General features: G+C 40.4%; 1 protein-coding gene across 3 annotated transcripts in view; it reads left to right on the top strand.

Annotated features, from left to right (window-relative positions):
- Nucleotides 1-24,086, top strand: part of MYOF (myoferlin) — a 200,765-nt gene that overhangs the window by 112,318 nt on the left and 64,361 nt on the right. For all 3 annotated transcript variants that reach the window (XM_060192064.1, XM_007516788.3, XM_060192045.1), the window contains exons 19-25: nucleotides 184-300; nucleotides 10,276-10,453; nucleotides 11,165-11,289; nucleotides 13,640-13,746; nucleotides 17,208-17,403; nucleotides 19,031-19,186; nucleotides 23,025-23,156. In XM_060192064.1, the coding sequence (XP_060048047.1) occupies nucleotides 184-300; nucleotides 10,276-10,453; nucleotides 11,165-11,289; nucleotides 13,640-13,746; nucleotides 17,208-17,403; nucleotides 19,031-19,186; nucleotides 23,025-23,156 (1,011 nt within the window). The remainder of the gene's footprint in view (nucleotides 1-183; nucleotides 301-10,275; nucleotides 10,454-11,164; nucleotides 11,290-13,639; nucleotides 13,747-17,207; nucleotides 17,404-19,030; nucleotides 19,187-23,024; nucleotides 23,157-24,086) is intronic.

Genomic DNA, 24,086 nt, shown 5'->3' with positions numbered 1-24,086 from the left:
GATACAAATACCTGAATTCAGTTGAGTTATTGACTGACTCATTATGGAGGTTAGGGCCATGAGAAGAGAACCTTTTTTTTTTTCTTGTAGCTGAATTAGGCTGCTTAGGAAGACAGAGTGTGTTGTTGCTTTTGTTTTTGTTCATACCTAGATTAATAATCTTGTATTGTTGTTGCCTTTCAGGGGGAAGGAGTTGCCTACAGAGGCAGAATCTTAGTTGAATTAAGCACTCTTCTTGAAAAGACACCGCCAGATAAAAAACTTGAGCCCATTTCAAATGATGATCTGCTGGTTGTTGAGGTAAATGTTGGAGTGTAGATGATGAATGTTTTAGTGGGTTGACAGTAGACTATAGAATGGCTGGCACAGGCATGTCTGAGCACATGACCTGGAGGGGGCATCCAGGACCTAGATGTGGCAGAGTTGGGGACAGACCTGAATCATAGCAAGTGCCTTTCAGTGCCCTCTTTATTTATCTACTATAACTCTGTGGGGTGATGAGCCTTACTTCATTTTTCTAGATGATAATGCCCTCCTGAAAACTGGCAAGATCCATGATAGCCCCATAGTAAATGGTTTATTTACTAACTTGGGGTGCATGGTCATAAGGAAGTGGCCAGAGTCCATTCCAGATATGATTGGAGCCACCACTAGTCATTTTCACTCTCAGAAGTAGCTGATATGTCTCTGGCTTTTCTGTGTGGAAGTATGCTGACATTAGTACCCATGTGACCACAGCTCTGAGTCCTCACTCATCCTTATAGACAAAGACAAGCTAATTTTCCCCCCAACTACTCCTGAGAATCCCAAGTCAGTGCTTACACATTTCATTTTTTTTCCAAATAATTTTATTGGGGGAAATAATGGTTTATGGGACAGTTGTTGACACATGAGTGCATCTCAGCTGTTGATGTCTGCACATCACAACCATCACCCACCCAGGTCTCTCCACTCTCATGCACTGGGTCTCCACCAATTTCTTTCCCCACTTTTGTCTCCTCTCCCCCAGTTCCTTTACTTTGCTGTAATGTAAATGGCTTCTTTTGTGATTTTTCATTGGACTTGCTACATATATGATAATAGCAGAGTTGCATTTACACTGGAAGTATATAATATTGCCGCTGTTATACGGCTAGCTATTAAATTATAATCAAAGATATGTTGAGATTTTTTTTAAGACAGTTAAGTAAAGGAAATTAAGTTGTGGTGTGAATTTGTGTGTAAGGAAGTATGGAAATGGATTATATATGCCTTGAGAATAGAGGCTTGGAAAGTTAAAAAAAATGTTTTAAGGGTCAGGCAGTTTAAGTGCACACATTACAGTGCACAAGGATCCAGGTTCAAGTCTGTGATCCTCACCTGTGGTGAAGGAGGGCTGCAGATGTCTCTCTGTCTCTCTCCCTCTCATTTAAAAATTTTTTTATGGTATGAAATGTGAACTTTATTTATTTTTTAATTTTTTGAATGTTTTTTATTTTTTATTTTTATTATTGGATAGAGACAGAGAAATTAAGAGGGGAGGGGTAGAGAGGAAAGAGACAGAGAGACACCTGCAGCCCTGCTTCACCACTTGTGAAGCTTTCCCTCTGCAGGTGGGGACCAGGGGCTTGAACCTGGGTCCTTTTGCACAGTAATGTGTGCGCTTAACCAGGTGTGCCACCACCTGACCCCAAAAGAATTTTATTTATTTATATTTTATTTTTTTTAATTTTTATTTATTTTTACCACTCCTGTCACTAGAGGTGTGTGTCCCCTCCCCCACCCCGTGGATGACCATTATAGTCCTCCCACAGTCTTACATATAGGTTGACATTTTGTTCATGTTTACATATTTCAGAACTCTTAAAATGTTTGGCAAGAAAAGTTGATGCTCTCCGTCCAGGGCCACTCTCTTCAGGGTTCCAAAGCAGCCCCCAGCCAAGCAACTTTCTCAGACAACTGTGCCCCCACCCCCATTCCAAGCAAAACATACAGCTTTCTCTTCTTTCCTATGCCACATTCAAAACCATAGAGCAATACTATTTAAATAAAATATATTTTGATAAAAAAAAAACACCATAGAGCAACTTTCAAAAACAGGTTTTTTTAATTAATTTATTTATTTTAATATTTTTTTTATTTTATTTATTCCCTTTTGTTGCCCTTGCTGTTTTTTTTTTATTGTTGTAGTTATTATTGTTGTTGTCGTTGTTGGATAGGACAGAGAGAAATGGAGAGAGGAGGGGAAGACAGAGAGGAGGAGAGAAAGATAGACACCTGCAGACCTGCTTCACCATTTGTGAAGCGACTCCCCTGCAGGTGGGGAGCCGGGGCTCGAACCGGGATCCTTATGTCAGTCCTTGTGCTTTGCGCCACCTGCGCTTAACCCGCTGCGCTACAGCCCGACTCCCTCAAAAACAGTTTTTATTTGTAGTTCTAGGACAAGTGCAGGGCAGCACAATATAGTAGACCACTGGAAAGAATGCTTCATATGACTGTTCTTAGAGTTCATGCACTCAGACCAGTTTTCTGGACCTGTCAATTGGCATTTCAGTCTCCTTTCATCTACTTCCTTGTGGGAGGACTTTGCTTGCCATCTCCTCAACCTTTAGTACCACCCTATCTGTGTCTCTCAAAGTCCATATCCAATGGCCACAAGTTCCCAACTGAACTGATCTCCATCCCTGAACTGCAGGGAAGAACACTTACATCACCGCAAGAACATGCCACCTGGCCTCTGTCTATAACTTGATATGGGGAAGATACCTGCATCAGTAAAGACTGCAACATATTCTTGGCTAAAACACACACCTTAACAGTTTATGTTACCACAAAGAATAGTTAAATTTAGGTTATTTAAATTGTGAAAGAATCACGGTAGGTGTTTACTTTATAGTAAATTTAAAGATCTAACCAAGGATTTTTTTTAAAGCTAAGCTATATATACTGTGTAACAAAGCTTAATAATCCTATCTACCTCTTTTTATACTATTAGATAAAGACAGAGGCAGAGACGCAGAGGGAGAGAGTGAAAGAGACTTTAGCATTCAAGTTTCATTCAGTGCAATGATGACCAGACTCAGAGCTGAGCTGTGCACATGGCAAAGCAGCACAGTGAGCTATTTTAGCTGCCCTACATCTCTACTTCTAATCAGAAATGTTCTTATAGCTCTTAAATGACAATTTTGTCAACTTTTACACAGAAAATGTATTAGTATCAACAGCAACAAAAAATATTAGCACAGATTTTTTTTCTTTGCTAAGTTGACCTCTTCCACAAGTAACTAGGACAACAATGCAATGAGAGATATATTTTCAAGAAACTTGAAGTGCCTCTCCATTACTCTACCCCTCATCTCCTTATCCCCACTCCTCTCCATTACTCTACCCCTCATCTCCTTATCCCCACTCATCTCCATTACTCTACCCCTCATCTCCTTATCTCCACTCCTCTCCATTACTCTACCCCTCATCTCCTTATCTCCACTCCTCTCCATTACTCTACCCCTCATCTCCTTATCTCCACTCCTCTCCATTACTCTACCCCTCATCTCCTTATCCCCACTCCTCTCCATTACTCTACCCCTCATCTCCTTATCCCCACTCCTCTCCATTACTCTACCCCTCATCTCCTTATCCCCACTCCTCTCCATTACTCTACCCCTCATGTCCTTATCCCCACTCCTCTCCATTACTCTACCCCTCATGTCCATATCCCCACTCCTCTCCATTACTCTACCCCTCATGTCCTTATCCCCACTCCTCTCCATTACTCTACCCCTCATGTCCTTATCCCCACTCCTCTCCATTACTCTACCCCTCATCTCCTTATCTCCACTCCTCTCCATTACTCTACCCCTCATCTCCTTATCCCCACTCCTCTCCATTACTCTACCCCTCATCTCCTTATCCCCACTCCTCTCCATTACTCTACCCCTCATCTCCTTATCCCCACTCCTCTCCATTACTCTACCCCTCATCTCCTTATCTCCACTCCTCTCCATTACTCTACCCCTCATCTCCTTATCCCCACTCCTCTCCATTACTCTACCCCTCATCTCCTTATCCCCACTCCTCTCCATTACTCTATCCCTCATCTCCTTATCTCCACTCCTCTCCATTACTCTATCCCTCATCTCCTTATCTCCACTCCTCTCCATTACTCTACCCCTCATCTCCTTATCTCCACTCCTCTCCATTACTCTACCCCTCATCTCCTTATCCCCACTCCTCTCCACTACTCTACCCCTCATCTCCTTATCCCCACTCCTCTCCACTACTCTACCCCTCATCTCCTTATCCCCACTCCTCTCCACTACTCTATCCCTCATCTCTTTATCCCCACTCCTCTCCACTACTCTACCCCTCATCTCCTTATCCCCACTCCTCTCCACTACTCTATCCCTCATCTCCTTATCCCCACTCCTCTCCACTACTCTACCCCTCATCTCCTTATCCCCACTCCTCTCCATTACTCTACCCCTCATCTCCTTATCCCCACTCCTCTCCATTACTCTACCCCTCATCTCCTTATCTCCACTCCTCTCCATTACTCTACCCCTCATCTCCTTATCCCCACTCCTCTCCATTACTCTACCCCTCATCTCCTTATCCCCACTCCTCTCCATTACTCTACCCCTCATCTCCTTATCCCCACTCCTCTCCATTACTCTACCCCTCATCTCCTTATCCCCACTCCTCTCCATTACTCTACCCCTCATCTCCTTATCCCCACTCCTCTCCATTACTCTACCCCTCATCTCCTTATCCCCACTCCTCTCCATTACTCTACCCCTCATCTCCTTATCCCCACTCCTCTCCATTACTCTACCCCTCATCTCCTTATCCCCACTCCTCTCCATTACTCTACCCCTCATCTCCTTATCCCCACTCCTCTCCATTACTCTACCCCTCATCTCCTTATCTCCACTCCTCTCCATTACTCTACCCCTCATCTCCTTATCTCCACTCCTCTCCATTACTCTACCCCTCATCTCCTTATCTCCACTCCTCTCCATTACTCTACCCCTCATCTCCTTATCTCCACTCCTCTCCATTACTCTACCCCTCATCTCCTTATCTCCACTCCTCTCCATTACTCTACCCCTCATCTCCTTATCCCCACTCCTCTCCATTACTCTACCCCTCATCTCCTTATCTCCACTCCTCTCCATTACTCTACCCCTCATCTCCTTATCTCCACTCCTCTCCATTACTCTACCCCTCATCTCCTTATCTCCACTCCTCTCCATTACTCTACCCCTCATCTCCTTATCCCCACTCCTCTCCATTACTCTACCCCTCATCTCCTTATCCCCACTCCTCTCCATTACTCTACCCCTCATCTCCTTATCCCCACTCCTCTCCATTACTCTACCCCTCATCTCCTTATCCCCACTCCTCTCCATTACTCTACCCCTCATCTCCTTATCCCCACTCCTCTCCATTACTCTACCCCTCATCTCCTTATCTCCACTCCTCTCCATTACTCTACCCCTCATCTCCTTATCCCCACTCCTCTCCATTACTCTACCCCTCATCTCCTTATCTCCACTCCTCTCCATTACTCTACCCCTCATCTCCTTATCCCCACTCCTCTCCATTACTCTACCCCTCATCTCCTTATCTCCACTCCTCTCCATTACTCTACCCCTCATCTCCTTATCTCCACTCCTCTCCATTACTCTACCCCTCATCTCCTTATCTCCACTCCTCTCCATTACTCTACCCCTCATCTCCTTATCCCCACTCCTCTCCATTACTCTACCCCTCATCTCCTTATCCCCACTCCTCTCCATTACTCTACCCCTCATCTCCTTATCCCCACTCCTCTCCATTACTCTACCCCTCATCTCCTTATCTCCACTCCTCTCCATTACTCTATCCCTCATCTCCTTATCCCCACTCCTCTCCATTACTCTACCCCTCATCTCCTTATCTCCACTCCTCTCCATTACTCTACCCCTCATCTCCTTATCTCCACTCCTCTCCATTACTCTACCCCTCATCTCCTTATCTCCACTCCTCTCCATTACTCTACCCCTCATCTCCTTATCCCCACTCCTCTCCATTACTCTACCCCTCATCTCCTTATCCCCACTCCTCTCCATTACTCTACCCCTCATCTCCTTATCCCCACTCCTCTCCATTACTCTACCCCTCATCTCCTTATCTCCACTCCTCTCCACTACTCTACCCCTCATCTCCTTATCCCCACTCCTCTCCACTACTCTACCCCTCATCTCCTTATCCCCACTCCTCTCCACTACTCTACCCCTCATCTCCTTATCTCCACTCCTCTCCATTACTCTACCCCTCATCTCTTTATCCCCACTCCTCTCCACTACTCTACCCCTCATCTCCTTATCTCCACTCCTCTCCATTACTCTATCCCTCATCTCTTTATCCCCACTCCTCTCCATTACTCTACCCCTCATCTCCTTATCCCCACTCCTCTCCATTACTCTACCCCTCATCTCCTTATCCCCACTCCTCTCCATTACTCTACCCCTCATCTCCTTATCTCCACTCCTCTCCATTACTCTACCCCTCATCTCCTTATCCCCACTCCTCTCCATTACTCTACCCCTCATCTCCTTATCTCCACTCCTCTCCATTACTCTACCCCTCATCTCCTTATCCCCACTCCTCTCCATTACTCTATCCCTCATCTCTTTATCCCCACTCCTCTCCATTACTCTACCCCTCATCTCCTTATCTCCACTCCTCTCCATTACTCTACCCCTCATCTCCTTATCTCCACTCCTCTCCATTACTCTACCCCTCATCTCCTTATCCCCACTCCTCTCCATTACTCTACCCCTCATCTCCTTATCCCCACTCCTCTCCATTACTCTACCCCTCATCTCCTTATCCCCACTCCTCTCCATTACTCTACCCCTCATCTCCTTATCTCCACTCCTCTCCATTACTCTACCCCTCATCTCCTTATCTCCACTCCTCTCCATTACTCTACCCCTCATCTCCTTATCTCCACTCCTCTCCATTACTCTACCCCTCATCTCCTTATCTCCACTCCTCTCCATTACTCTACCCCTCATCTCCTTATCCCCACTCCTCTCCATTACTCTACCCCTCATCTCCTTATCCCCACTCCTCTCCATTACTCTATCCCTCATCTCCTTATCTCCACTCCTCTCCATTACTCTACCCCTCATCTCTTTATCCCCACTCCTCTCCATTACTCTACCCCTCATCTCCTTATCCCCACTCCTCTCCATTACTCTACCCCTCATCTCCTTATCCCCACTCCTCTCCATTACTCTACCCCTCATCTCCTTATCCCCACTCCTCTCCATTACTCTACCCCTCATCTCCTTATCTCCACTCCTCTCCATTACTCTACCCCTCATCTCCTTATCTCCACTCCTCTCCATTACTCTACCCCTCATCTCCTTATCTCCACTCCTCTCCATTACTCTACCCCTCATCTCCTTATCTCCACTCCTCTCCATTACTCTACCCCTCATCTCCTTATCTCCACTCCTCTCCATTACTCTACCCCTCATCTCCTTATCTCCACTCCTCTCCATTACTCTACCCCTCATCTCCTTATCTCCACTCCTCTCCATTACTCTACCCCTCATATCCTTATCTCCACTCATGTACAGATACATACATCGTACCATTATGTCATTCATACCTTAATATCATTATGGAATTGACAAAAATATTTCTATCAGTTCTTATTTGCTTTGCTTATCTAATGAGATAGAGAATGAGAGAGAGGAGCACTTCTCTAACCACATATGGTGCCAAGGACTGAACCTGGTGACTTCAGACATGCAAGATTAGGCTCTATCCATTGAGATGCACATCTGTATATACATACCAAAGTTTCTTGATGCATATTAAGAAGTGATTCTGCTGGATTTGGAGTTGAAAGAGAAGTGCAGAGATCTGAGTGTGGCTATGCTGGTGAATGTACTTAGCCAACCAACCACCAAGTCTTCGTGTCAGTGAGACTCAGGTTTTGTCATTTGTCATTCCTGACACTGGTGCAACAACTCTCAATTAGAGGATAAATAATCACTGAATATTTTCAGTTACTTTGTCACTATTTATAGGGGGAAGCGGTAGAGTATTGAGATAATGTTGAATGGGGAGGCAGATCACAAAGGGAAACATGGGCTAAACATGGCATATTGCACCAAAGCAAAGGACTCTGGAGAGAGAGAGAGAGAGAAGGGTGGATAGGAAGAAGATTCTGGGGTCCTATTATATAATGAAATTGTATGCATATGTCAATGATTATGCTATAAAGCATTAACCCATTCTATCAAAAAAATAAAAAATATCTTAGATGTTCAAAAAAGATTGATACTCAGAGGTGTTTCCAATAATACCTCCGGAAGAATGTACATTGTAAATGTTGTGACCAAACCTTGTATGGTAACCTTTTACTTGTGATCAAACAGTCTGTAGGGTCAAAATTTTACTATGCATTTCATTACTCTGTGTTTGGGTTAATGGTTGCCTCAACCTTCCCCTCCCCCCCTACCCCAGTTATGGGTATATTTGCCTGCCTTTTCATTCAGTAAATGAGTTGCCCCACTGAGGCTCTCCCAGGGCTGACTGCTTGTCTCCCTGAGCACTTTGCCCTCGGCATGCAAAGCTTCCCCAGGACCCCCAGGAGGCCACTTTGACCTCTGGCACCCAATAGCCTGGGAGGCAGGTGGGATCTAGAGTAGCCGGCCCCTTAAATATCCATCAAGTAACTTTTGTTAGCTTCCTTGAGGCAAAAGGTGCCACTACCATTATATTGTGCTATATAAATTGGTATAAGTATCCCTGGGGTGGAGAGAACCCAAATACAACAACAGAATTTTCATCATATGCCAAACTTTGAATGTATGTGGATTCTAAATCTTAAACTGGACAACCATAGGGTAAGAGTTCCTTCTCCAGAGGACTTTTCTAACTAGACTTGTTAAGGTGAGAAATTTGTAAAGCAATTTGAGTATTGTTGCTCATGGTTCTCACTAGTTTATCAGTTTAGCACATAACCAATACACTATAGTAACTACTGATGTTCTCACCCAATCTCAATAAACATACACAGAGACTATGCAGCAAAAGGGGTCTGGAATATAGTCTGCATGCAGACAACATTTAGTAACAAGATGCCAAGGACATGATGAAGTATAGACAGTTCAGCCATTGAAAATCTCTACGTGATTAAAGAAGGCAAGGTGCACGGAGATTAATGGCAATATAATCCATAAAGGAGAGATGCCATCTGATAGAAAATTTGGGACAGGATGTGGATTCCAGAGAGCTTATGTGCCAAAATGAAGTAATGCCCAAAAAGCTTAACTCAGTGTGGTTATAGTTAGAATTTTGTGTATCTGCCTCATACTCAGTAACCAGTGATTAAGGAAAAGAAGCAATTTTTGGATTCACTCTCAGAAAATAAATAAATTTACCCAATTAAAAGGCTTTGCTGGTATTTCTGATTAGAAAACCAATAATTCAACAATATGGACAATATAAATTGTTAATTAGGAAAATAACAATAATCTCTATACCTTCCCTAATATAATTGCTATTAACAATTTGACTTATATTCTAGGCTTTTTTGTGCATAGGCCAATATTATCAATAAAATACATATTTAATGGTTCACTTAAAATGTGCCTTTGGACCCGAAGAGCTTTATGATACCCATGGTACATAGGACTTGCACTAAAAAAGGCCCCTGGCTCACTCTTTTTCACCGCCAATAGCTAGAGCTGAGCAGTACTCCTGTAAAAAATAAAAATTAAAATGTACTTTTCCCCCCCATCCTTGCACATGTGGATCAGTTTTGTCTTTTCTTAATTATTATTATGTTAAAGAGCCCATGGCTTTTAATTTAATTAAAGTTTTAAGCTTCTACTTCCCTCTCCCTTGTCCTCTATATTTGTCCATGAAATGGTGTACTCTCCCTTTAAGACTAAGATGGTGGCTTGCTATGATCCAGACTCCACCCAATTTTGTCTTTTAATGAACTTTTATTCCACTATTTGAATGCAACATGATTTGTTTGATCGGTAACTTACTGAAAGGCATTTATACTGTTTTCATTATTTTCTCTCTTTCAATCCACACTGCAATAAATATCCAGGCATTTCTATTTTTATCCACTTGTGTGAATACAAGGACCACAGCCAAATTAAAGAACATTCTTCACTGCCATTTGGTTGAGCACTAATTATTAGTTTTAGAATTATACCTGCTAGGATCCCACACAAAAATAGGAGCAAAAGAATTTCACTAAGACTTATGTCTCCGTAGAAATATCAGCGAAGGCGGAAGTATAGCCTGTCTGCTGTGTTCCATTCGGCCACCATGTTGCAAGATGTTGGTGAGGCTATTCAGTTTGAAGTCAGCATTGGAAACTATGGCAACAAGTTTGACGCGACCTGTAAGCCTTTGGCATCAACCACTCAATACAGTCGGGCCATATTTGATGGTAAGACTGCTGCTAAGCATTCTCTCCATGCTTGTTTATAGTTGGTGCTCTACAGACCAAGGAACATTCAGCATTTTCTCCCTCTGACAGCTATTAACCCCAGATGTACTTGGCAAAAAGGAAAAGGTTAAAGAAGAAGAGGTGGTTATAGTTTAGACCCCTTAGGAACTAGTCAGTGCCAAGAAATTGTGGACCCTCAGCCTGGAGCTGAGTGTCACTGCCCCCTCCGGCAAACGCTAGAAGAAGAACTGCCCCCTCCCATGCCCAACTTTAACACAGGTTCTGCTTTGTGGGGTCACAAGATGTCAAGTTAATGAACCCTGAGCTCCCAGACACAGCAGAAACTGATTTAAAACAACAGTTTTCAGAGAGAAACACATATACTCTAATCTATATTTCTATTTTCTGCTGTCTGCCACATTATGTAATCATTAATGATATTCAGACACATTATCTTGAATCACTGAAAAAAAATCCTGAGACTGTTGTGCTCTGTTTAGTAAGACATAGATTTTTCAAGATATACCAAATGATTAAGAACTTTCTACCTATTCCTCAGTTGTTTAGTTAAAAAAAAAAAGACTATCCCAAGCCATTTCTCATTTCCTAAGTATATGAATTAATTGGTAACCCTGTTTATACATTTCTTTCCTATCTATGTTGTTTATTTTAAGTGGCTGGTGTTCATTAGCCCTCAATATTCTGTGCCAGGAAACTTCTATTATTACTTGCCTTGGGCCCACACAAAACCAGTCGTTACCCTGACTTCATACTGGGAGGATATAAGTCATCGCCTAGATGCAGTGAACACTATCCTATTTGTGGCAGAACGCTTGGTAAGTTTACCTTTTCTATGTTACTTTTTTCACCACAGTAAATAGTCTATCACTCTGCCGACTATGCCACTATAACACACTACCTCAACCAATAGTAGTAAACCAGACAAGTAGCAGTTGAGGTTGGTAGTGCAAAACAAGTATGGAGTTTCAGGCAAGTTAAGGGCCCAAGTTCTTTCCCTCTTACTGCTCCACTGTCACTAAGGAGCTATCATTGCCTCAGAGGAGAAATAGCTCACCCATACATATGCCCTCCAGTTTCTGGGAAGACTTAAATGGAAAGACCCAGAAGTCGCACACATGATTCTTATTCATTTTCCATTCTCCAGATATCAGACACCTTTATTCAACTATAAAGAGCTGGGAAATGCTATCTTATGTCTGAGAAGGCATGTATCTGATAAAAACTCTTTTTGTAGAAGGGACTGCTATCAAAATAGTAGACAACTCACAGTGTCTACCATAACTTGTATGTGAAATTTGGTGTAGAGAATAACTTTAAACTTTATTGTTAACACAATAAAAATCTCACCTGTATAGAAATGGTGGACTTAGAGGAGCCTATGTCTAATGTTTTCACTCTCACCAAAAGCTAGAGTTTGGAGGCTGGGGATTCTTTCTGGTGGAAACTGCATAGATGTTACATCCCTAGTCATTCATCTAGGTGATGTAATTAGGGATATGTTATTAAGTCAAAGATAATAACTAACTCCTATCAGTTACTCACAAAATTCATATGGTGTTATCGTTTTGGTTTTATATTATACTGGTGTTGGTTTTTTTCCCTCGCATCCAACTTCTTTCAGGGCTGAAAGAAGACCCATGGGAATACTAAAGTATACCTGACCAAGGATTCCATGGCAAAAAAAATCTAAAACCGGTTTATGCTTTAAAAACAATGCTAAAAGGGGCCAGGAGATAGTGTACCAGAAGCTTACCTGGTAGAGGATGCAGTTTACCAAGTTTAAGGATGGGGGTTCAATCCCCCAGTCACTATGTAAGAGCACCATGCCACAGGAAAATTTCATAAGCAGTGGAGCAGTGCTATGGTGTCTTGGACTTTTCTCTATAATTCTTTCTCTCCTTGTCTCTCACTGTATATATTTTAATAAAAAGATCTACTGGTAGTGGAATGATGCAGGCACAGAGGCTCAGCAAAAATCCTGGAAACAATATAAAAATAAATCAATTTTAGAAGATAATAACATTGAAGATGAACTGTAGGTTTAACATAACAATTTAATGTGTTATCATTTGAACATATTCTGGGTACATAAAAAGTTGCAATTGAAATATAGTACACTTGTGGTATCAATGTCCAGTCCTTCGTGTCAAGGGACTTAGTGGACTTTGGGTATTCTTCAGCTTTTTTAAAATCCTAGTTCTTTTTTTTTTTTTTAATGGTCTTTATTTATTTTGGATAGAGACAGAAATGGTGATTTTCCATTATCAGCATTTTTGAGAACTATAGTGGGCACTCCCTCCATCTCTGTTGGCAATGGCTCAAAGTGACACAACAATACGTTTGGGTCTTATCTTAAAGGTTTCCTGCCTCAGGCCTGAATCACTATGACTCCAAGAAGCCATGTTTCCTTTCAGTGAGAATGGCACATAAAATATAGATTCAATAAGATCAGCCAAAAGGGTCCTCAACATTACATACATAGCATTGCTTCTCAGCAGACACACACACATGTATATTTATGTATCTACATGTCAAAATACTAGAAGCAATGAAATTATAAGTATATGCCCCATTCCATTTTACTACAACAGGATTTATTTTAATATTCCCTGTGTCTGTATTGATGATTTCTTTCTCCAACAGTAAGAAATATGGCTACATATATTTACTCAGTTATTCAGTTCTAACATTCACAGATATACACTGGGTGAAAAAAAAATAGAGTACGTTTATGGCTCTTTCCTTTCTTTAAACTGGGGATGTAGATCGTAGAAGTATTATGCTCAAAAGTGACTTTGATTAGTTGAGTGTATATATGATACATCTGAAATATAGTTAAATTCACTTATTTCTATTTTGTATTCCTATTTTTATTCTAAGATCCATCTTTATTAATGTTATTTATTTTAATGCATAAAGTCTTTACATGGTTTCAAATGCCAAAGCTATATGCAAAGGTTGTCCTATTAAACAGACCAATTCTTCATTTTGAAGAAAAATAAATCATGCTGAATTATGACAAGTGTTTGCTATGTTTTATTTTTAATTTTGGCTCTTTACTTCTAAGGCTTTTATATATCTTTTCTTCAAAGTATAAGTTAAACCTTTATCGAGCATTATTCCAAATAATTACCAATTATTTTTCTTTCTTTACAAATTCTTCAGCAATCAAACATAGAGATTCTGAAAGCAGAGATCCAAAGTAAAAGTCCTGCAAGCCAGTTGATGGAAACGTGGTTGAATCTGATGAATGAGCTTATAGAAGATACCAGGTAGAGTTAACTTAGCATTCTCAGCCATGGTCTCGTCTTGTCAACCAACCGTTAAGAACTATAAATGTGGGAGTCAGGCGGTAGCGCAGTAGGTTAAGCGCAGGGGGCGCCAGGTGAAGCACAAGGACAGACTTAAGGATCCCGGTTGGAGTCCCTGGCTCCCCACCTGCAGGGGCATTACTTCACAAGCGGTGAAGCAGATCTGCAGGTGTCTGTCTTTCTCTGCTCCTCTTTGTCTTCCCCTCCTCTCTCCATTTCTCTCTGTCCTATCCAACAATGATATCAATAACAACAATAATAACTATAACAAAAACAAGGGCAACAAAAGGGAATAAGTAAATAAAGAAATAAATATTAAAAAGAAGAAGAAGAAGAAGAAGAAGAAGAAAGAACTATAAATGTCCCTCCAATTGTTCCTACTGTGCCTGAAAAAAATGAATTTGACTTATTCAAGTTGCTTCAAAAGGCCCTCACAGGGAGGAGCCTCTGAATCACCAGCTGGAAACGCCCCAGTTTTCATTTTGGTGGTAATTTCAAAGACCAGAGAAGCAGAACAGCCCCCAACCCCAAGCCTTTCAGGAAGCCCCACCCAAAGTTGGCTCAGGCAAGAAAGGGTGGAGAACTGCAAGAGACAGAGTCTGTACCTGTCTCCCACTAATCCTTAGGTGCCCTCCACTAAAGAAAGGTAACAGGATCCTAATCACACAGAAAATGGGATCTTGGGGGTGATGTACTGATTTTTACCATACAGAACAATATTCTTAATTCATAAACACTTTTTTTTTTTTTTTTGAGGAAACGGTCTTTTTTCCTTTTTTTTTTCTGTATTCCTAATGAACACTGCCCTTGCCCTTTACATAAAGACAGCAGATTTGACTTGAACTGGAGAATCTTTCATAACTGTGACTTGAGGAAACAGCATTTGGCATTTGGAAATCAAAGGGGGAAGTGATTCATTCCAAACTCATTATGAATGTTAGCTAATAAATCAGTAGACAAGGAACTTCCCAAAGAAAGGCATACTGAGCACTTTTCACAATCCGCAAAACCAGGGTAGTACTCCCCACCGCCCCCAACCCCAAACACAAGCTAAGTCTCTCTGTCTTCTTGCGCCTCCTAGTGGTTGATTAGGTAATTGAAGTGGTACTGCTGAAATTCAAGGCTTGCAAGGAGTCCTGGGAGATGGGAAAACAGGCCATCGAGGTGAAAATGATGTATTACCTGGTCCCCACAGCGGGGTTTACCCAGTACACATCTGTTTCCTACCACATAATCATTGAAGGGTTTGTGACTTTTGAACTAGTAGCTTCCATTTTTTTTTTTTTTTTTACTTCAAGAGTCATTACAGAGGGTGAGGAAACAGTATGATGATTCTGAAAAATGATTCTGCAAAATTTTTCTATGCTGGAGGCTCTGAGGTGCCAGGTTCAATCTCCAGCACCACCATAAGCTAAAGCTGAGCAGTGCTCTGACTTCTCTATCTCTACATTTCTATCATTAAAATAAAATATAATATTTTAAAAATTACAGGAACTTAATCTTTCAAATGTATTGTCATAATTACTCATGTAACCAAACAGAAAAAAAAATTGATACCTTTGATGTAGTAAATGTCTGTGGATGTTAAGATTCATTGAAATAAAAAAACCCACAAATGTCTTTATATGCTGTTTATGAAAAATCAAATTCATGCTGACTACTTTAAAGAATCAAATTGGGATCTCTTTAACTTCACGTAACAGGAAATGCATTTTGTTTAAGGGAAGTCCGCTGTGATTTCCTTCACTGAAAAAGCTGGGTGAAATTCAAACAAATGGAATTTCTAGGTACTGGCATGTCTAGGTACTGACATAGAACTTCCTGGAATTGGTGACAACCTTGTTCTGTGACCCCTAGCACCTGCCATTGTTAGAGGAAAACTCTGGCAGAAGAAGGCTATTCTGACCCCAGCTCAGCTTTTCTAAATGTTCCATTTTAAATAAGAACTTGACTGACACAATTAGTTCTTAACTTCTGAACTGATGGATGACTTTGAATATTTGATAAGGTGAGGTGAGGCCAGGTAAGGCAGGGATGGGTGAGTAGGTGGAGTGGTAGATAGATAGGATAATGGTTATGCAAAGAAACTTTTATGCCTGAGGCTTTGAAGTCCCAGGTTCAATCCCCAGTACCACCATAAGCCAGAGCTGAGAAGTGGTAAAAAATAAACTAAATAAATAAATAAAATTTAAAATGCATATCTGATGAGGCAATGATAATGGTGACAGCAATTAGATGATAATTATGACAACATCATTTGGACCTTTCTATGCAGGCATTATTGTAAATGTTCTCCACCTATTAATCTGTTTGCTTCTCACAGTACCAAAAAGGTAGATACTATTTTTGAAGGAAAAGGAAGAAATGAAACCTTGGGTTTAAGTAACTGGTCAAATAAGTGGGGGGAGCCAGGATTTATTTATACCTAGTTAGTCAGCTGCAAAACCTGTATTCTTCACCAGTATGTCACATAGCATGTCAACACAGACAGGGACTTCCTGTTTTTTTTTAATATTTATTTTTTATTTACTCCCTTTTGTTGCCCTTGTTTTATTGTTGTAGTTATTATTGTTGTTACTGATGTCGTTGTTGTTGGATAGGACAGAGAGAAATGGAGAGAGGAGGGGAAGACAGAGGGGGGAGAGAAAGACAGACACCTGAAGACCTGCTTCACCACTTGTGAAGGGACTCCTTTGCAGGTGGGGAACCAGGGGCTCCAACTGGGATCCTTACACCAGTCCTTGCGCTTTGTGCCACCTGCACTTAATCCGCTGCGCTACTGCCCGACTCCTCCTGGGTTTTTTTTTTAAAAAACATACTTTGTTTTATTTTAGAGAGAGAGAGAGATGGAGAGCAAGATGGAGAGAGAGGGAAAGAGAGAGAAGGCACATAAAATACTGCTTAGCTCTGGCTTATGGTGGAGTGGAATATTGAACTTGGGACTCTAGAGTCATGGTCATGAAAGTCTTTTTGCATAATCATATTCTTAGTGCAGAGACCTCCTTACGTCTCTCCATGCAGTGTTTAGGAATGCATGGTCCCTAAAACCTGGCCCCTTTGGCTGAATGATCCTCAGTTTCTCTTCTTCCTCCGTCATTTTGTATGTGTCTATATAGTAATTATAGGAAACAAAGGAAGGGAAGTTCAGTTTCTCCCAACTGTTGCTATTTCTATCTTCTTTCCAAATATATCATGGATCTTGGGTCAAAGCTAAGAAATTTATTTGGCATTTTTATCTGTTTGCATTCCTCTTGAAAGAAGACTTTGATAATACCAGTTAGATTTATATAACTTCAACTTGGACCTGGTCGGACTTGTGGAATTGAGAAGTTGGTGTAATTTAAAAAAAAATAAAAGTAAAAGTGAATCTGACCGTTCTAAAACGTGAAACACTATTCCTAAATTTCTTTCTTTCTTTATAGTTATGCATTGCCTCTCCGGGATGGGAAACCTAACAACCTCACGATTCTGGATACTCAAATAGAAAAACTGCGGTACAGAGCTATTTGCCAGATACAAGAAGCAGCTGTGAAAATGAGGTCTGAGGTCGCAGATGTGAAATCTACATTGACAGAAATTGAGGAATGGCTTGATAAACTGATGCAGCTGACTGAAGAGGTAGGACTTTTAAACTACACAGATATCATTTGAAATAGAAGGGAAACAGTCCAGCAAGCATCTTCGGAATAGTATTATGGAGAAAGATGGCGGGAAAAATAAAAGATCTAGGACATTATCTTAGATATTGAGCAGATCTGATAAATTTTGAAATTCAGGAGTTACTAGGTTCAGTAGTAAGGGTAGATGTCATTAAAGTCAGGGCAGGATGAGAATTTTGAGCTAATGGTCTTTAGAACAGACATATGGTTATCATAATACAATCAGACTATTTCAAGAGATCAGTCACACACCTAAAATAGTAGAAAGAAAAACAAGGCCTTAGTTGGGATTGGGAAGATCCAGGTTTGAGTCTCAGACTTGTTCTGTGTAACTTCAAGCAAGGTATTCACCCTCTCTAAGCCTCAGTTTCCCCATCTACAAAATGGAGATAACTATATCACTGATTCATAACATTGCTATGTGAAGATTAAGGGAGATGGTCAGTGGAAGGGGACACGTAATGACTGCTGTATAAATGTTGGCTGTCACTAATCTCTGAACAGGAAGAAAGGGAGCATAAGGTCCCTTCTTCTACCCTTAAGAGATCAGGCTTGAGTGGTAATATATTTGTGAGTAGAAATACATTTGAAATAACATACTTGACTACAGCTTTTCTATTTTCAACTTCTGATGCCTCCGTGCTTTCAAAATACTGAACTTACATCATCTTTATAACTATCTGGACATATATCTGTTGGGACCTATTGTTCCCTTGTGATTCCACAACTCCCAGCAGACTCTTATTTCCTCCCTTTCAATATCAGACATAGTGAGACATAGAGGGAGGGATAGAGTAAATGAGAGAGGGAGAGGGGAGAGAGAAAGAGAGATACCACAGCATCACCGAACCACTTGTGAAACTTTCCTTTGTACATGGAACTCCTGTGTGGTGCCAGGAACTCAGACTTGGGCCCCCACGCATGGCAAAGTTTGTGCTCTAGCTGGTGAGCTGTCTCCTGGTGCCTAAAAAGATCTGTTAGGAAAAAAAAAAAAAAAACAGGAGAGTCAGATGGTAGCGGCATAAGGGTCCCGGTTCGAGTCCCCGGCTCCCCACATGCAGAAGAGTCACTTCACAGGCAGTGAAGCAGGTCTGCAGGTGTCTCTCTTTCTCTCCCCCTCTCTACCTTCCTCTCCCCTCCATTTCTCTCTGTCCTGTCCAACAGTGACGACATCAATAATAACAACAACAATAAATTACTACAACAATAAAAACAAAAGGGAAAATAAATGATTAAAATATTTTTAAAAAATTAATAATTTAGTTTTGTCCAAAAACCAAATTGTGAGATGGGGATATTCTTGGTCCTATGAAATGTATGAAGCCTGTAACACTTTGACTGCTTGTACTGGCAAAATAAAAGGGGACATTACCCAGAGTATCTTTCAAGAGTCCATAGAATAGGTAGGGTTTGGGGCAGCTGAAGTTCTCCTGCTGCTTTGGTTTATTCTCTTTTGTCAGTCGCAACCTGACTCGCAGACCTGGGGTTGAGTGTGGGCTGGCATGGGGAGCCTTCAAGGACTTTGGTTGGTCCCCATTTAGACTAACCCTGTCTTTGCTTCCTTTTCCATCCGTTCGTGTGACCAGCCACAGAACAGTATGCCTGACATTATCATCTGGATGATCCGGGGAGAGAGAAGACTGGCTTATGCGCGTATTCCAGCACATCAGGTTTTATATTCCACCACAAGTGAGAATGCATGTGGGAAATACTGTGGGAAAACCCAGACCATCTTTCTGAAGGTATATTTTTGTTACTGTGTAAAGACATAGACTGTTTTGTAACTTTTCAATCACTGAGTGGCTAATCAAGTCCAGTCTAGTCTTGCTTCTTCTTCAAGGGCATTCAGAAAGGAGTTTGAGGTCTGCTGGTAATCAATCAAGAATACTTCTCTAGGTCTTTTGTGACATTGATATTAACATAACACTGTGAGTGCTTTGCTTTTTTGGCAAAAAAAATTTACATTTCTCTTATTTTTAATGTTTTTTATTTATTTATTTTATTATTTGATAGAGACAGGGAAATTGAGAGGGGAAGGGGAGATTGAGAAAGAGACAGAGATGCCTGCAGTCCTGCTTCACTACTAGTGAGGCTTTCCCCCTGCAGGTGGGGTCAGGGGCTTGAACCTGGGTTCTTGCACACTGTTATGTGAATGCTTAATCAGGTGCGCCACCTCCTGGCCCTTCTCTATACATTTCTAATGATGCATGTAAAGCAATTCCTGTCTTCTTTTCTGGTGACTGTTTGGGAAGCTAGAATAAAAGAGAAGGTAATACACATACTCAGTGGAATCTATTCCCTTAGCCAAATATATTTTCAAATTGAAACATTTTGAGACTTAATATTTGTGGGTGGGGTTTCTGCTACTGATTCTTTCTTCTGGAAGAAAGTACATCTCACATGCATGGGCATATTTTATCTTATTCAGAAATTTCCTAGAAGTTTTATGTTCATCTCAACACTCTAGAGAGTGTGTGTGTGTGTGTATGTGTGTGTGTGTGTGTGTGTGTGTGTGTATGTGCATTTAGTAAAAAACAAAAGTAGGGTCTGGGGTTGGGAGTCCTAGTTTCCAACTGAATGTTTGGACATTATTCTCCCAGGTAACCCCAACTGAGTTCTCTAGGTCTGAAGGAGAGGAATAAAAGGCATGAAGAGGGAAAACAATCAGGAGAGAGTTATCTTAAGACAAGAAAATATCTGTTAACATTTAATAAATGTACTCATTGCTCTTTAATCAGGAGAGTGAAAATAGAGCCAGAATGATTATCTACTTTCAAGTGTCTCTTGGTGGAATAAATTTTGCTTAAGATAGAACCACAATTATAATTGACCTCAGCAGTAAGTGGAAGCAAGCTGATTAATATATAAAACTTCACAGGAGGTGGGACAGGAGGTAAAGGGATTTCCTCTGTTTTAGGCTTTATAAATCAGTGGATAAATAACAAAACACTTTTGAAAGAATGTTTTATATACTTATTGAGTTTGTTAGTACTCATTATCCAGTTTAGGGAGTCATTTAACTCAGTGGGTTGGTCATGGGACTTTATACTTTAAAAAAAATAGCTTTTATGTGGGTTGTATCTATCAATATTTATTGTAATAGAAATTAAAACAGAATTTCAAAAATACTTACCTAAAAGAGCAATAATAAACCCACTAGATATTAACATAAGTTACATATTTTTATTGAAAATAACTTTTCTTTGAAAAATTAGAAATCAAAGTGCTACTGTTTTACACTTTTATGAACCTCATTAATGCCTGGCTTCATTGAAATATAGCTGTGTTATTTTATCTGTTCCTCCATTTCATCTAATGGAGTAACTTGTTTGGTTGGAGTTTGTAGAAGAATAAAAGTCCACACAGATCTGTATTTGAAAAGGGAAGAACACTTTAAGAAGTTTTTTTTTTTTTAGTTAACTGTGAATTCTCATTGTTGAGACAACACTATCTTAATAATCGCTAGTTTTGAGATTAAATGCAATGTGGAAGCTAAAACCAGATCAGTGAACTTTTCATTCTCTGCTATGTTAAAATCCATTGGTCTATCTTGTGCTTTCAATAGCTCTTTTTTAAAATTTATTTTATTTTAATGAGAAAGAATATATATATATATATATATATATATATATATATATATATATATATATATACAAGATCAGAAGAGAAAACACAAGTAGAACCTGAACTGCAATTGGCATATTGCACCAAAGTAAAAGACTCTGGGGTGGGAGTGGGGGGGGTAAAATACAGATCCAAGAAGGATGACAGAGGACCTAGTGGGGGTGGTATTGTTATATGGGAAACTGGGGAATGTTATGCATGTACAAACTATTGTATTTACTGTTGAATGTAAAACATTAATTGCCCAATAAAGAAATTAAAAAATAATATATATGTATATATATATATACACATATATATTCTATCCATATGGAGAGAGAGAGACCAGAACACTACTCAGTTTTGCCTTATGGTGGGGTTGGGGATTGAACCTGGGACCTCAGAGCCTCAGGCTTGAAAGGTTTTTGCATAACCATTATGTGTCTCCCCATATCTTCAGTGGCTCTTTTATTCACATATTTTTATAATGGTAAGCAGTGATCATTTTGAAAATATTGATTCACTGAATTATACAGATTTTCCTTATGTTGATAGGCTCCATCATACAATATTGGGTCAATAACAATCATTGGTAGAACTTAGAAAATAACTATGCATTGGGAATTTATCAAGTTCACTGTCATAGACATACATTTTTCAAAATTTCTATTTACTTGAAAACCTTAAAGCTGTCATTAGCAACAAAATATGTAATGGCCTTGAAATAACAGGCTTACTTTTTCCATGTGCATGAAGAAGTGTGCCCCATATATGCATCTTTGTCAATCATTGTTTCAAATAAAATATTTTTCTCCACTTAGAAAAATATGTGGGGGTTAGGAAGCTGGCTCAGTAGTAAAGTACATACCCTGTTTGTATAATACCCTGGATTTGATCACTAGCACTGCATAAAATGGTGATGCAGTGTACTGGTGTCTCTTGCTCTCTGTCTCTATCACACACACGCACACACACACACACACACACACACACAATTAAGTTAATTTACATTTAATGAAGATGTACAAGAGATTTTTCTCTAGACATTAATGTAATGTGTAGCAAGGGCTGGCAAAATAGCTCACTTGTATAGAGGACTGTTTTGACCATGTGCATGACCCAGTTCAAGTCTGGCTTCCATTGGATTGAACTCAGCTTTAGTGCTCTAATTTCCTTTGCTCCCTCTCTCTACTTTTCTGGATCTCTGTCTGTATGTAAAGCAAATTTAACATTTAAAATGAAAATGCTAATCATGATGATTAGCAGAAGTGCTTTGTATATACGTTCCATTTTGTCACCCCAAATATTAAAGTAACATGTACTCGAGGGCCAATAAGATGAATAATTTTTACTGCTTTATCAAGGGAATTTGTTATTGTCATTTAGGCCTCACCACTCCTGATTGACCTTTTCAGGTAGAAAGACAGAAACAGAGAGAAAGACAACATAACACTGAAGCTGCCTTTGGTGTGATGGGGGGCCCCACTTGGACCTGGATCATGTCCATGACGAAACAAGAACTCCACTTAGATTAACTATCTTGTCAGCCCTATCAAGGAATTCTTAAGCAAAACTGATTTTATTTTCTATATTGAGAGTGAGGAAAAAAAAGTTTCCTGCTGCCTTGATTGCTGCTCTAATGTCTAGCATTGTAGCCACTGTGGATTTTGCATCACCAGTGCAAATACCGGTACAGTGAAAACTATGAGTAACATCTTGGCATTACTAGGAAAGTAGTTTTCACCTAGTAGACCTCCTGAAAAGGTACCAGGGACATGCATGGGATGTATGTATCTCATTTGAGAACCACTACTTTAGCTGTTATTTTAATCTTTACTGTAGGCTCATTTGAAAATAATTTAATACCACAAGTATAACCTTAGACTGGTGAGAACATGGATTAGATGTCCAAACTGTTTCGGACTTAAACATAATGCAGTAACCCAACCTAACCTGCCATGCTATTGTGTCTCACAGTATCCTCAGGAGAAAAACAATGGACCAAGGATGCCTGCGGAGCTGCGAGTGAACATCTGGTTGGGGCTAAGTGCTCTTGAGAAGAAGTTCAATAGCTTCGCAGAAGGAACATTCACTGTCTTTGCTGAAATGGTACACTTGATCACATCCCAGTCTTTTCTTCTTGATGACTTTTCATGCTTATGGAAAGCATCCATATATTTAAAAAGCAACCCCCATCCAAAACATCTTTCTTTAAAATTTATTTTTTCCTTTATTGGGGGATTAATGTTTTACATTCGACAGTAAATACAATAGTCTGTACATGCATAACACTTATCAGTTTTCCATATAACAATACAACCCCCACTAGGTCCTCTGTCATCTTTTTCCAGGACCTGTACTCTCCCCCCACCCCCACCCCAGAGTCTTTTACTTTGGTGCAATACACCAATCCATCCAAAACATCTTAATCCAAAGGGATACACAAAAATTGACTTGATTTTTTATTGCCAATGTTGGTACATACCAGAAGGACTCCCATATAAGTACCCCAGGAAGAGGGTATTTGAGAAGCACCCTTTAAGACATTATAGCATCTATATGGCAGAAGACTCCTTCCTCACTTACATGATGTGTTTGCCCAGGGGCCAAAAAGAAGTTGCTGCCTGAATACTTTATTTTATTTATTTATTTTTTATGTATTTTTAAATATTTATTTTCCCTTTTGTTGCTCTTGTTTTTTTCTTACTGTTGTTATAGTTATTATTGTTGTTATTCATGTAGTTGTTGTTGGATAGGACAGAGAGAAATGGAGAAAGGAGGTGAAGACAGAGAGGGGGAGAGAAAGATAGACACCTGCAGACTTGCTTCACCTCCTGAAGCAATTCCCCTGCAGGTGGAGAGTCGGGGGCTGGAACCAAGATCCTTACAGTGATCCTTGCGTTTTGCACCACCTGTGCTTAACCCACTGCGCTACTGCCCAACTCCCACCTGAATACTTTTACCTGAATAACTTTTACCTGAAACCCATCCATCTTCTCCCTAGGTTCATGGCCAATATCTGAGATAGGCAATGTTTTG

This window comes from Erinaceus europaeus, chromosome 1, assembly GCF_950295315.1.
Source record: "Erinaceus europaeus chromosome 1, mEriEur2.1, whole genome shotgun sequence".
In the NCBI taxonomy this organism is placed as follows: Eukaryota; Metazoa; Chordata; class Mammalia; order Eulipotyphla; family Erinaceidae; genus Erinaceus; species Erinaceus europaeus.
Note: the sequence above shows the minus strand (reverse complement) of the source record. Positions and strands in the feature narration are given on the sequence as shown.